At 43.0% G+C, this 15,385-nt stretch overlaps 1 protein-coding gene across 1 annotated transcript in view; it reads right to left on the bottom strand.

The window, feature by feature from the left end:
- mapk8ip3 (mitogen-activated protein kinase 8 interacting protein 3) overlaps positions 1-15,385 on the bottom strand; it is a gene marked incomplete at its 5' end in the record, with an annotated part of 31,780 nt that overhangs the window by 4,996 nt on the left and 11,399 nt on the right. The window contains 18 exons of the mRNA XM_083977095.1: positions 62-233; positions 306-454; positions 1,085-1,152; positions 1,285-1,365; positions 2,183-2,302; positions 2,421-2,604; positions 2,708-2,905; positions 3,685-3,850; positions 3,948-4,103; positions 5,060-5,155; positions 6,678-6,731; positions 8,666-8,825; positions 9,477-9,647; positions 9,746-9,802; positions 9,896-10,047; positions 10,166-10,223; positions 12,086-12,238; positions 12,392-12,449. Coding sequence (XP_083833221.1) covers positions 62-233; positions 306-454; positions 1,085-1,152; positions 1,285-1,365; positions 2,183-2,302; positions 2,421-2,604; positions 2,708-2,905; positions 3,685-3,850; positions 3,948-4,103; positions 5,060-5,155; positions 6,678-6,731; positions 8,666-8,825; positions 9,477-9,647; positions 9,746-9,802; positions 9,896-10,047; positions 10,166-10,223; positions 12,086-12,238; positions 12,392-12,449 — 2,253 coding nt within the window. The remainder of the gene's footprint in view (positions 1-61; positions 234-305; positions 455-1,084; positions 1,153-1,284; positions 1,366-2,182; positions 2,303-2,420; positions 2,605-2,707; positions 2,906-3,684; positions 3,851-3,947; positions 4,104-5,059; positions 5,156-6,677; positions 6,732-8,665; positions 8,826-9,476; positions 9,648-9,745; positions 9,803-9,895; positions 10,048-10,165; positions 10,224-12,085; positions 12,239-12,391; positions 12,450-15,385) is intronic.

The following is a 15,385-nucleotide window of genomic DNA, read 5'->3' as shown; positions in this document are numbered from 1 at the left end:
CGAAGATTCAAGCGTGCTGCTGTGAAGCCCCAGGTTATAGATGAGGACAGTTGGTTCTCACCCAGCATCTTGCTGACGTACGGCTCAATGTCCACATCCTGGAGGTGCTGGTGTGTGTGAGCGTGATAGAGACGAAGGGTTGAGTCGAGCCGGATCGACACCCACACTCCGTCACCGATCCACGCCAGCTGCCGCACCTGGCTCTCCCTGCGGGGGTGGGCGTCGAAGGACTTCTACAGCGAGAGACAGAATCGCATCAAACTGCTGCGCCCGAAAAACCAAAAGGAAAGAGTTGATTTGCTCACCTCGATCTGCATGCTCTTGGGCTGGATGACGTGGATCTTGTTCTTGTAGCCGCACCACACCTTGTCGTGGACCACAGCCATGCAGCGAATGGAGTGATGAGGTCGACCGAGGTCCATTAGGTGATAGTTGGACAGATCCCACTGGCCGTCTGTTGACACAAGCACACAACGCATAAGACATAAGACTGTTTATTAATCCCACACATGGGAAATGTGTTACAGTAGCATTTGTAACATACAAGATAAAAAAGTAGAACAAATGTGCAAATATAGAGATATAAAAACAATGTAAGACAAACATATAGTTATGTACCAAAATGTTTCAGGAATATATACAGTTATTTATGAGAATATAATAAAATTAAATTATATACACAGTGTTGGTAGCATAAGAAAGTATTGCACAGGTGGGGAGTGTATGGGGGTGGATAGCAGCAAGGTGTGCAGTTTGTACACAAAAATGTAACTGTTGGACATAAATAAATAAATAACAACTGTAAACTGTGTGAATACAGCCTAAATAGTGGAATGAAAAAAACGGACAACACACAGACACATTCATGTCTACATAAAACAAACTGAGCGCTTGGTGTCCTGCTGATCAATGAAATTGTGACACAAACTTATAAAAAACTAAGACTCTCTATTTTTACATGTATGGTGAATGAATGGTGGTTAGGCTAATGATTGAAGCTGCTTCTTTCAGTCCGTGGCGCCAACAGCAGCCACAACAACGCGCAGGATCGCCCATGGAAATAAACAGTGAAAATGCCAAATACCCTCTGATCTATGGAAGATGGCGAGGGTCCCGTCAGCAAGGGCGACCAGCACACGACCTTTCACGTGCCTGCAATCAGAGGGAGAACAAAGACTGTAGGCGAAACAGAGATCCATGAAATGCATTTCTGATCCTAGATCCCCAACTACACAAGCAACCGGCCCTGTGATTAGACATCATGTAACCACTGGCAGCACTTACACCAGACTGAGCACTGAGTCTTTGAGTTTGATGGAGTGGAGACACTTCTTCCAGTTTCCAACAGCGGAGTGGACGTAGAGCCTGAGAGGGAGAACAGAGTTACTGTCTGTGCAGTTCTCAGGCAGGGCATGACATTGATGTGCAGTGTGTCTTTTATTATAATAATAACAATCGATTTTATTTATAGGCGCCTTTCAAGGATCTCAAGGTCACCTTACACGAAAAACAACACAAATAAAAACAATTAAAGGAGACATATTATGGCCCTTTTCCACAAATTAAAATAGTTCCCAGGTGTCATATGGACATATCTGTGACATGCTTCAGTCAAAATACCCCAAGGATCAAACATCACAGCTCTTTTCATCCACTCAAAACAGCCCAGTTCAGAACAGCTGGTTTCAGTGCCTGTCCCTTTAAATGCAGATGAACCAGTGCTTGCCCCGCCCATTGTTCTGGTACCAGGTAGGGGTGGGGCTATGCAAATTCGAAAACTAATTACATAATAGTCAGACAACCAAGGGAACAGCTCGTAAAACCACATGGATTTTAATCTCGAGAGCCTGCACATTACAGATTCTTTTGTCAATTCTCACATTTTGTCGGCTGGAAGGCAAGACAAACACCCAAATATACGTTAAAGAGCCTTCAAAAAGTGATATTTCCATAATATGTCCCCTTTAAAGTCAGTTAAAAACAAGAATAAGAATAAAATCTGAATAAAAACAACTGAAATACAAAAAAAGACAATACAAATACAATGAAACCAGAATGAGAAACCAGAACCAGAAGATATAAGCTGTTTTCATCCCGCAGATGTAATTATAAAAATGCAGTTTAATGTGGTTACACTGTGTAATAACTTGAAACTGTGAGTGGCTGTGGCTGAGAGACTCACCAGCCGTTCTGGGCCCCGAGCCACATGGTGGGGGCCACGCTTGTGTAGTTTTTAGCCTCTTCACCTCCGTCCTCTGACTCTGGAGGCTGAGACGTTTCCTCTTTGGACTGACCCGTGCTCCTGTGAGGACAGACAGACAAACAAACACTTTGGTTTGGTTTTCTAAGTAGAGGACTTGGACACAATCTGTGTCTCGTCATTCCTGAGGACGGTCTTCAAGTGGACTTTGATCCGTCACCTGTCGGAGGCATCTGTGTGACGAGGCTGGGGGTCGGTGAAGATGTGCTCTGTGAACGGTCCTGAAGGTCCAGATCCCATCTCTGTGTGGCTGGCTGCGGACTCGGACACCTCGGTGGCTTCGGTGGCCTCCTCCGCCGACTGTGCAGGGTGAATCTTGGCGTGCATGGGGGGAGCGGTGGGGGCTGCGGCACAACAACACGGAGTTAAGGAACAAACCTGGAAGATCGACCCCTGTTTCGCTTCTCTGCGATAATGGCAAAGCGTCCACGGCGTGCTGCTGCTCACCCTGTCCTTTGTCCATGATGGGGGTGTCAGTGCGCGAAGAGCAGTTGCTACGGGCGACGCTGCAGTTGGTGGCACAGCCGACCAGAGTGATACCAGCCAGCATGCCCTCCACGCCGCCGGTGTCCTCGCCTCCCCCTGCACTCCCGTCGCCCGGGTCCAACACGATCTCTCCAGCTGGATAGTCGCTCTCGCTGGCAGCTGATCACGAACACGACAAAAACCATCACCAGTCACAACGACACACAACCAAACATGGAAATTCAAGGCCGCTTACAGTTGGTCCAAAATGCTGCGACCAACATTGCCCCAGTCCTTGTCTCGCTCCACTGGCTCCCAGTCCATTTTAGAATTCATTTTAAAATCTTACTGTTTGTTTAGGGTAAAGCATTAAACGGAGCAGCTCCTCAATACATTTCCGACCATTTGAATATCTACACTCCCTCATGATCCCTGAGGTCATCGCATCAGCTTCCTTGTCCCCAAAAGAAGACTAAAAACATGAGCATTTTCTGTGGTGGCTCCTAAACTGTGGAATGAATTACCACTAGAAATAAAAATGTCCCTGACCCAACCTACTTTTAAATTGCGTCTTAAAACTTATTTTTATTCTTTGGCTTTTAACTCTGTGTGACCCCTGTTCTCGTATGTCTTTTCATTCTCATTTTATTATATCTTTAATCTGTCTGCCTTTTTAATAGATCTTGCTTATTTTTTATTATTTTTATTTATAAATATGTTTTAAAGAGACACCAAGGAGTTTGCTTTTGGTTATAAAAGAGTCTCATATTAATGTGGATGAATCTACATAACCCACACTTGTTAATGGGTCCATTTTTGATAAATATATTGTTTTCATTTACATTTCCTACTTTCGGTTACCCGGACGCTGCCTGGCAGCACTTTGGTCAATTTTTATGTTTTGAAAATGTGCTATATGAATAAAGTGGACTGGATTGGATTGAAGTTGCCCCCCCCACCTGGCACACTGGAGATGCAGAGCACGTGGGCGTTGCAGACGTTGAACTGGTCGACCAGTGAGCCTGGCTGGTTGGCATCGATGATCACCACCTTGCTGGCGGAGTGTGTGCTGGTGAGGATCCACACTCGACTGCTCATGGTGTCTGTTTCCTGGAGCTCCTTTGACTGGGACAGTTGATTAAGACACAATGACAGTTAAAGGAAATAGGGGTTAGAATCTGAAGCTGCGCCAGTCACTTGGAAGCGGTGACGGTCAGGTTACCTTCCTCTTCTCGGGGGAGGTGTGGCTGTTCTTCTTCTCAGCTCCGTCCTCCTCAGCCTGCAGCGGGTCGCTGCCGCCTGACGGGGCTTTGGCTGGGAGTGAGTCCTGGCAGTTGGCCCTCCATCCTGTCAGGTCCACTCCTGCTGCACACCACAACTACAACAACATGCAAACAAAGACAGAGGCAAAAATGAATAAGAAGCTGCCCTGCTGTCTCCTTGGCTCTGGCTTGGCCACCTGACCCTCTGGTGCTGTTTGATCAACCTTAATCCTTTGGAGTCTCTGTGCACATTAAAGAAATAAACACCGTCAGTATTTCCTTAAAGGGGAACTATGCAAGTCTGGTCGCTTTTTTTCCTGTTTTGGTCACTTTATTTCTCTAAGGAGCTCCCCCTACAGTTTCGGAGTACATATTTTTGGTGCGATATCCACCGAGGTGGGTGTAACGTTAACAAAAGATTACAGATTACTGGGCGTGATTGTATTGTAGCACCATAAAGCAGTCCATGTTTCTCGCAAGACGAGATCTGGGACACCCAGTCAGGGGCACTGATCTCGCAAGGTTGGTTTTCGGCCAAGAGATGACAAATGGAAGGCAGAGAGCCTCCATTCTCCCTGTAACAAGTCACTTAACTTTTACAATTACTCCGGAGCTGTTTAATTAAAGGTGTACAGAAATGGCCGTTTGTCCTGTTTGTCGCGCCGAGTTGTCACGAGCTGCAACACGACTTTACCCGAGTGAGGAAAACGAATTTGATTGGTCGTTATCGAGCGGGCGGGATATTCAAAGCTTGGGGCGAGCCCGAGCTCCGTGTGTGTGTGCGTGTCTCAGACGTTTGAATGACGGATGACGGATCCAATATCAGTGGCTGGTGAATCGTGTACAGGCTGACGTATAATCCGTGCGCCTGCATTATCCAATGCGAAAAAAAAAATACACACTTTCATCCCGGATTTACTCAAAAATAGAATTTTGCACAAAGTTTGACCTACATCGTCTGATAGATGAGTTATCACATTAATTTTATGACCCAAAGTGGGCTCAAATTCAATTTTCTTTTCTGTACACCTTTAAGGTGCAAATCTTGCATAGTTCCTCTTTAAGACCTCACCTTCCTGTTGGGGTCCTTCTCCACCAGAGGGCGACAGTACACCGGGACGGGAACATTCTTCATACGGTTGTCCTCTTTTTCATTAGTGGTGGTGGTCTAAAAAGTACAGACAGCAAGAGGTCAGGAGGAGACGTGTAAAGTCATGAGTTATCGCCTGGTTCCCGCAGAACATCCAATGTTACTGGGCACTGATGAAAACAAAGAACATTCAGTGTGTGTGTGTATGTACTGTATGAACGTACAGCACATACACACGGCAGGCAATAAAAGGAAAACTCCACTTATGTCACTGATCTGTGATGTTGTTCTCGCTCATTTTAACTTTACTTTTTAACGTTTCCTGTATTTTCCCATGAGGCCACTGGACCATCCACAGAGAGCTCATACATAATACATGAGGGTGGAGAGTAGGAAATGGTGTCATGTCGCGAATCTGTAGAGAATGAGGCACCAAAACATGATATTTTCTTTGTTTTCATGGCTGCTTGTAAATATCCTGATGTAATGTAATGTTGTCACTAGAAATAAGAAACCACCCAAACAACTGTCCAGAGAAATGCAAAGTTACGGTAACCTTTTAATTTACAAGCCGCTAATTACGTGATAATGTCAAGAAATAACAATTAATTGCATAGTAATGTCAAGAAATAGCCTAGAAATAATGCTCAATTTCATAGTAATGTCATTACACAGTAATTACACATGCTTGTCATGCTTTGAATTTTTTGGGGAAAGGCAAGAATTTTTCTCCACTAAGTCCTTGGAATTGACTGATATTTCTGGGCTATTTCTACGCAATCAATCGTTATTCCTTGGCTATATTTCTTGACATTGCAATGAAATTGACCGTTATTTCTAGGCTATTTCTAGACATTATGACACAATTAATTGTTATTTCTTGGATATTTCTTGAGATTATCACGTAATTAGCGGCCTGTGAATTAAAGGGTTACCAAAGTTACTTCACAGTCTGTTTGGTTTGGAGCCGTCTGGTGGTCGGCGAGCTGAGAGCAGCACACAGTGTTTCAGAGTGGATTTTTCCTTTGAGAACAACACTCAGGTCAAAGCAGGACTGAGTTGTGAGTGTGGACGATGTCAATGTGTGTAGGGCAGGTGGAGACAGACAGAGGTCAAAGGTTAAAAGGCTGAAAAAACATTGTGAGAGAGAAAAACCAGCTGAGTAAGTCGACTCCACAGAGACAGGAGTTAGTTAGTTGGAGAGAGGCTCTCATTAGGTTTTTATATGTTGCGTTATTATGTTTTTATCGGGTGTGTATATGTTTTTATGTGGGTGTGTGTGAAACATGTGGATGCTGACTCTAACCATGCCTCAAATTACCCCCCCCCCCCACTAATTTTCATGCATGTTCAGGGTTTGATTTGTGACAAACTATCTTGTATTTCAGTTCAACGTCCTCACGTGGAGCAGCTGTAGCTCAGTTTTCAGAGAGCAGGACATGTTGTCATTATTGTTGGATGTGTATTCTATGTTGCGTCTGTCTAGGCGTATTTGTGGGGTATTGACTATCTGCTGCTGTCTGGGGGTTAGGGGTTTTAGGAGGAGGTTAAAATGGAGAGGAACCGTAAAGGCACATGCTGGCACTCTGTCGGTCTCACTTGCCTGTTGTCTCTTCAGCGGGCTGTCCTGAGCGCTGTCCGTCTGACCACCAGTCTGTGGGAGACCAGAGTTAGAGCCACCTGCCTACCAACACACTGACCTCTGAGCTGCACGGCTCAGCCCCTTCATCTGCACCTCAGTGCCAATAAGTCATGTTTATGCTTGATACGAAGTGTTTATACTGGTTTTACTGAGTCTGGTGGTATTTTTCCTTCCATTGAATAAACACCAAAAAAAGAGCAAAACCACCAAATTCATCCAATTATTACACAGACAAAGCATCATATACCGTAGGTTACTCTGCTCTGTTGTTTATTTTGTTCTTCTTTATCATCATCATCAAGCTACACCATTTCACTGTGTCACTTAACAACTGGCCACTGTATACAGCCTCCTTATAGTTTAATAGGACCATATAAGATGTTTAGCACATTTTAGCTATAGCCTACTATAAATCATCAGTTACTATACTGGAAAATACCAATAATATGAATAATACCAAAGATTTTTGAATTGATTTACCTTCTTTCAAACAGTCACTGCTTTTCTTATACATGCTATGTGTTGTGTACTGCATGACTGTTATTCAATAAGTAACCTATTCCTGCTATAGCATTCAAGGAATGAAAAGTGTTGTTATTGTTATGGTGAAACTCAGTGAAAATGGTGTAATAATGTCTTTATCCTGGTCACTAGAGATAAGTGTAGAAATGGAGCAGCAACTACAGTCAGAACAAACTTTACTTCATTCAGTTCACTCAGAACAGCTCAGAGTCCCCGTCAGATGGCATATCAACCAATCATCTAATAATGAACCTGGGAAAGTGTTTAGAAATAATAATTAAAAAAATCTTCTCTGTCTTCTCACAACATGAACAGCAGAGCACAATCTCACAAAGGTCACAGAGCTCAGTTCAAATTGCTCACATATGATGATAGGCTAGTTAAGATAATGTTCAATCCACTTTCACATGTAGGAATTTATCCTGAGCAGGGATTTTAAGGGCTCAAACATGATCCAGTGAGATTCTGACGCCCAGAAATAATTTGTCCGTACTTTACACGTTACAAACCTGTGAGAAGTCAGCACCTTTAAGAAGGTGTGAAAGATTTTTGGCTTCAGGTCCAACATTTGTACTCGTGACTCAAACGAAAGCGTATGTGCAACTTCAACGCCACAGTGTGGGAGATCTTAATGCTGAACTTCAGAGTTTTAATATTTCCATCTATAGTCAGATGTGTTTGTGCAGGCTTTGTAAACATTTACAGATTTTAATCTCTATTTGTCAAGAGTACACCACCAGTCAAACCTTTATACACACCTTCTCATTCAATGTTTTTTCCTTATTTTCATTACTTCCTACTTTGTAGATTCAAACTGAAGATGTCAAAACGATGAAGGAACACATACACAGTGGTATTATGTAGTAAATAAAAACCGTTAAACAAAGCAGAAGTATTTTATATATTAGATTTTTCGAAGTAGCCACACTTTTGATTCTGTCATCAGCTTCATGAGGTCGTCACCTGGGACGGTTTTCCAACAGTCTTCCAGTTCCCAGAGGTGCTGAGCACTTGTTGGCTGTTTTACCTTCACTCTGCAGTCCAACTCATCCAAAACCATCTCAGTTAGGTTCAAGTCAGGTCACAGATAAGATTTTTGTTTTAAATAACACTTTTGTGATTACTACACAATTCCATATGTGTTCCTTCATAGTTTTGATGTCTGCAGTATGAATCTACAATGTAGAAAATAATAAAAATGAAGAAAGACCAGTGAATGAGAAGGTGTGTCCAAACTTTTGAATGGTAGTGTATATTGGATAATTTCTTACCACAGATTAGAAAAGTGTCTCTGGTTATTTCCCCTCCCTGACTGTCAGTAACGCAGTCAAACTGTATTTAGGTAGGTGATTCTCTGCATGAGTTAAGGGCTGTATGTGTAAAAAAACAAACAAAAAAAAGTTTCTGACCTTATTTGCCTGTACCTGTTTGAAGCGAGGCGGCACGCTCCAGCCACAGGCCTGCATGATGCCGTCGTCGCGGCGCATGTGCTCTCGGACCTGCCGGTACTGCTCCCGCCGCTGCTCCCGGCGGGCCAACAGAGCAGAGTCACTGAGGAGAGACGCAACACCGTTACTGGCCAGTCTGGAAGCGACAGGAGAGAGGGAGGAGAGAGAGGAGAGAGAGGAGAGAGAGAAGAGAGAGAGAGAGAGCGAAGCGTTAGCAGCCTGGCCAGCCAGCAGCAAAACGGCAGAAAGAGAAGAGAGAGGAGACGACAGGAGGAAAATAAAGCAACAGCAGCAGTGGTTGAACTGAGATTAATTCAAGCTCAAGCCAAGCGACTGTTTTTGTCACACTACGGCTGCAACAAGGATTTAGCAATTCTACAAGAAAGAGGAAACAAAGCATCGGTTTGTGCTGTTGCTGTAGGTAAAGGTAACACAAGTGTGTACCTTTCATCGTAATTTTAAAATGTAACATTTCAAAGTGCAGTGAAATAATGTTTCAAGCTTACAGCCTACTGATAAGCTTGCATATCGTAATTGAAAAATGAATAAATTCTTCATTTTGTGCATGAAGAGACTGGTCTGAATGAAACGTGAGGCCACTGACAACCAGTCACATAGTATCTGTGTGCTGAGAAGCTGCTGGAAGTTTTCTGCTCTCAGGAGCTGCCACGCGCCAACAAGCAGCCAGATGTGAGAAGCAGATCAGCTGGGAGCTTTGATTTTTTTTTTTTTAGTGTGAGGTGTAAGCTTTTAGTTTAGTTAAGACGTGTCGCTGGTCGCCGCTCACTCTTCGGGGAAGAACTCCAGCGTGCGGTTGGAGGTGGAGATCTGACACATGGTGTGGCTGCGTCGCTGAGAGAAACCGGCCGGCGACGGAGACTTGTAGTGGATGTTGACGCTGTGGTACGAGCGCTTGACGGGCGGAGGGCTGGACGACGAGCTGAAGAGACGAGCGAAGCTGAAGGGGAGAGACAGAAAGATTGAGTTTCATTTGACCTGATCGTTTGTTTGCAGTATTTCTGATTGTAAATAGGTTCATTAAGAGCAGAGTCTTACAACTGCCAGATGGTGGACTTCTTCTTCTCCTGGATTTGAGGACTCTCTCGGGACGCCCTGACAGGAGACAGAGGATTCAGTACATGAATGTTGTCACTGTGTCTACAAAAACAAAACACTAGTCTAAATCTCCATCCTTTTCTTTCCTACCTGATCATCTCTGTCCACCGCACGGCCTCCTGCAGCTCCATCAGTCGCTCTTTGTACTGGTTCCTCTCCATCAACACTCGCGCCATCTCCACCCGAGTGAATCGCCGCCGCTGCGTCATCGTCATGTCGCCGTCCTGCATGGGCGATGAAAACTGTGAAGACAAGAGTGAATGGAAGGGGTTAAAAATGAGGCCAGGGCTGCAGCAGCAGGACGAGGTTCACTGTGAATCTGTAAGCAAAGGTGGAGAGTATTTCCCATTTTTTACTCACGTCATCGCCTCCTTCATCCTTGGAGTCCCGAGATGCAAAGAGAGCCTCAGCTCGTAACCTGCAACACAAACAGTAACGAGGACGGAGTCAGAGGAGGATGAGTCTGAGACTGGGAAACATTTTCATCTTACAGCTACTGTGGACTGAATCTGACATCATCTGTCATAACACAACAGGACACGACGAGGGGCCGTGGGATGTCAAAAGGGTTGTTTTTCTTTTGGAATACACACCTAATGTAATAATCCAGGTGCACTTTTATTTACGTGTCACAGATCTTTATTCATTGTCAGAAAAACACAGGACGGTATTCAGAGCTCACAAGTGTTGTTTTTGTTTAACGTCCTCAGTGCTGATTATCAGTTCTGCACTTGAAGTCTTTTATTAAAGGGACAACGAGGAGTTCTTATTCGGTTATAAAAAAGTCTCACGTTAATGTGGATGAATCTACGCTACCCACACTTGTTAATGGGCCCATTTTCGATAAATATATCGTTCTGTCTCTATCGTTATTTTGTTATTATTAGTGGTGGCGGAAACGCTGGTCGAGCCGACCAGCGTTTCCTTCGTGGCGAGTCATGAGAATAACGCAGCAGAATCGCCGTTTATGGTCGGAACTACGACGGTATGTGAACCTCTTTGAACCTCTGACTTTAACTATTGATGAATGAAAACATGAGTCTGTCTTGCGCCGGTCAAAGAATTTTACGGTGCGCGCTTTTCCAAAACTCCTCGTTGTCCCTTTAAAGGTTCGAAAATGTAACAAATTAATTTTACTTAGCCCTTTTAAGCTGAAAGAGCTGAAACTATTTTTATGTCTGTGTTTCATTAAACATTTCGTCAGTCACTATTGTATTGTCTCCCTTATTTTTTTGCCCTGTTCCTGCCCATCATGACCAGGTCCAATCCAATATACTTTTATTGTCCCCATGGGGAAATTTGTTTTGGATTTGTTTTGTCTGTCTGTCTGCAGCTCCACAGTAAACATCAAAAATACATACATTCACACTTATACCCCCCACCCCCCAGCATAATATGTACTGCACAACTCCCACAATCCATAAATTGTATAAAATAATATTAAAAATAGCATATTGCACAACCATTATAGCTTATCTATGTAGGTCAGCTTCTTTAAGTCAGTGCACCACAGAACCAAGTGTGCAGTGTCTCCTCCATTTGTCTGGTTTCATCAGTAAATCTACTGCCATTCAGAGTCTCAGACTTTAACCTGCTTCTCTCTGTAGCCACCAAGTGACTCTACAGGATTTATTGCCTATTGTCATTATGTTGTTGTGCTTCTGGAAGCGTGTGTTTTATCATTGTCCAGTTCAGCACTAAATGTCAGCTGGTGTTGAACCAGATAAGTGGGTAAAATGAAATCTGTAGACAACCTCCTCGGGAAACACAAATAAGCTGCTGCAGTGGAAAATGAATAAAATATGTTGTTAAGATCTAATAAACACACAAAAAAACCATGGCTGAAAGAAACGGAACTGGTGAACAGCAGATCTACAGTATCACCAGAGATCAGTGGAAGAAGAGGAAGTAAAGAAAGTAAAGGGAATCTCCTTTAGGACTCTGCAGCAGGACTCTGGTCACTGAATGTTTCAGTCACATTGTGTCAGAACTAAATGATCAATACGTGAAATCAGAGGAGGAATAAAGTGGAAACATCGACAACATTTGCCCTCTGGTTCTCACACTGTCACACGTCACTACAGAGAGAGAGAGACGATCGTGTTACTGTGTCTGTCGTATTGTTTAGGATGTGATGTCACTCAGGTTACAGGTCAGGAGACGATGCCTTCAGGTTCAGGGGTAAAAACTGTTTATCTGACTACTGGGTGGTATTGAACAGAAACAGACTGTTTTCCTCCAAACTCCCTCATGTCATTTAGATGAATTTACTGTTTTCACCTCTTGAGTTCTTCTTCCAGCTCCTTGACTTTGGCGTCCACCTTGTTCTTGGACTGTCTCACTGCCTCCAGCTCCTCCCTGAGCACCTCCTGTTCCCCCGACAGCTCGTCCACTTTGGCAATAAGGTCATTTTTCACAATGTTGAGAGCATTTCTGTCAAGAGAGGGGGAAGGTATAAGACATCGAAACCGCACACTCCTTCGGTCTGAGAACATGCTGTACAGAGGTGTTGTGTCTTTGGAAGAAAGGACAAAGACTGATGCTGAAACACACACGCACGCAAACACACACTTCTGGACCTCTTACTTGGTCTCTAGGAGATGTTTATTCTCAGTCAGCAGGTTCTCCACCTCCTTGCCCATCCCTGAAACATCAGTCAATCTCCGTTAGTCATTGTCACACATAATACACAACATCTACTGATCAATCAATCCAGTCTCCCACAAGCAAAATGCATTTCCCAAAGTTTGTGCCATTGGCGTCAAGTGGTTTTGTGACATTTTTGTAAACAACCGAAAGATTTAATAATTCAACATGAACATCAATGATGGACTATTATTGAAACCCTGATGTTAACAAGCAGATTAATGAGTTTAACAAAGGCTTAGTGATAAATAAATAAACACTCAATAAAGAGTTGGTTCCGCTTATTATTTTTCTTATGCTGATAAAAAACCTTAGAATATAACAAGTAATTTGAGGGAAATTATCCAACTCCACTGGTACATATATATTCAGAAAACATGGTGGTTTAGTGTTAATCTGATGCTCAACCTGCTTGTTTCTTTATTAATGTGAATGATCTGAATTATTGCCAGAAATCAACTGAACGTTTCACAGGGAAGCAGCAGGAAGCACCGAGCAACAAGAGCCAAGCACACAAAGCTTTGGATACGAAAATAGGTAAAAACAAAACAAAAAAAAACTGAACAAAACGAACAAAACTTCTTAGACATATACAGTACAGTCAAAACACAGGCTGTAAAACCGGGTGAGGAAACTTTGTGTGGCAGTGTGTTTGCTGTGATATGTGATCTGACCAGAGAGAAAGGTGAAGATGAAGAACATATCTGAAGCATACTGAAGGTAGCTCAGACTGGCAGATTAATAAACCACTTATCACCTAGAATGAATCACTCATGTTGACATCCTTGACTTAAAGACATAGTTTGATGTACATTGATTTTGAGGCATGTCAGTTTCCCGCTCTGTAACCCTCATCTCATGACGGCAGGTGGAGATAACAACAGAACTTAATAATAAAGAAACACTTCATTGACCATTTTTGTCCAGGACAAGCACATGCAATATTTTGACTTGTTTCAGAGTCTGCACTGCTTCTATAACATTACATTATTCTCCATTTGTGTTTTCTTTTCAAACCACGGGGCATTTTTATTTCAATTTCCTACTCAGCATCACCGCCGCCGGTGAAATGTTTTCTACAAGGCCTTTCACACCAAATCTAAATAGAGATTTTATTTCTTCAAAAAACGTATGTGTGAGATGCGAAGGTGGCACAAAATATAAATATAAAGCCACACAAAAAAAGGACATAAAGAAGCAACCAGGGGGATGTGAAAGCTGGAGGTCAGGGAATGACAGAGCAAGCAAATGTGACCATGAGCAGAGGCGAGGGGGAGTGCCTTACCGAAGAAATCATCACGGACTGGAGGCAGAAGAAGAGGAGGGGACAGAAGGAAGGGAAGAGAAGGAAGGAGGCAAAGTGACGGATCAGAGGAGATGATGAGGAAGAAGAGACAGGAAAGGAAGAGAGAAGAGAGAGGATGCTGATAAGCATTTATAAATCTGTATTTAAGGAATAGCAGCAGGGCTAAAGGACTAGGACTAGGATTTAAGGAGGGAGCATGTTTTTTCTATGTCAGATGTATTTTAAAGTCCCAGTAAAACAGACTGTGAAATGATGAACGTACAGCTGAGTGGAACTCTATACACTGCTGTGTTTCTAAACCTGCTGTAAGAAGAAGGGAGCAGAGTTTATTTTATATTAGAGGAAGGATCTGTCACAATAGAGGGGGGGCGAAAATTTGAGGTGCACTGACTGATCGAGCTGATTGAACTTCACTGTGACTTTAAAGGCATAGTTCAACATTTTGGAAAATTGGCCCATTGCCATAATCCCTATAGTTTTAGGAGTAGATTCGTTACCTTTAATTGTCGGTGCAAGCTATTTTTAGAACGGCGGAGCAGAGCCGTGAGCTGCTCAGAGCTACGCTACGGAGGCTAATGGAATTTTTTGGTTTCCCCCATGAAACTCATCAAATACACAATCCAACAACTCCAAAACGACAAGTTGTGACCTGCACATTCACCACGCTATGAGAAAATAACAGAATGTTATGAGACTCAGTTGTTTTCAAGGTAAATTTGTGCAAAACCGCTGATGTGCGTTCCCATCGGGGGCAGTTTTCTCTGCATTTGCCTGGAAAACAACTCTGTCTCGTAACGTTCTATTATTATCTCATAGCGTGGTGAATGTGCAGGTTAAAACAACACCAGAGCGTTTTGGAGTTGTTGGATTGTGTATTTGATGAGTTTGATGAGGGAAACCATCCCATCAGCCTCCCCTGAGCAGCTCGCGACTCTGCTCCGCCGTTCTAAAAATAGCTTGCACCAACAATTAAAGGTAACAAACCTACTCCTTGGACTAATCTGGAGTGGGGCCAATCTGCCAAAATGTTGAACTATCCCTTTAAAGGAAAAGAAAAAAAAAACCTTTATATACTACATGTGTATGGATTTTGGCTTTTCTTCTGTATCTGCATTTCCAAATGCTTAATCAAGCAATAAATCAATAATGATCTATTAATATTTAGAACTACAGCAGTGTGGCTTTGTATAAACTGATGAATGCCTTCTCTTGAAGCAGAGTTTGGAGAGGAGTCAATGAGTAAAAGAAAAATATACCAACCAATGCACGTTCAGATACACACCTGAGAACTCGCCTATGGGTGTCACCAGCAGAAGCACATAAAGGGGGAAAAAAAGAAACGGGTGAGAGGTTAACAAACGGACAAGAAGATGGCTCAAACCTGCCTTCATATTTCTGCTACTAAATAAATCAAAACCCAGAGGAAGTCCTACTCATGAAAACAGAAACAAAATCTCCCAGAATTCAACAAAAGTAGATGAGCCCAAAACAGAGAGTTTTTAAAGGATAGATAAGCTAAATAATAACTGCTTGTGAAATAAAATGTAATGAATGTCTGATAAATAGAATAAGAACTTCAGCTTTTACAAATAAGCTCAAAACATCTGAAACAGGCTTGTGTTGTTGTG

The sequence above is a fragment of the Trachurus trachurus genome (genome assembly GCF_905171665.1).
Source record: "Trachurus trachurus genome assembly, chromosome: 8".
NCBI classification, from domain to species: Eukaryota; Metazoa; Chordata; class Actinopteri; order Carangiformes; family Carangidae; genus Trachurus; species Trachurus trachurus.
This window is presented reverse-complemented; position numbering and strand designations above follow the sequence as displayed.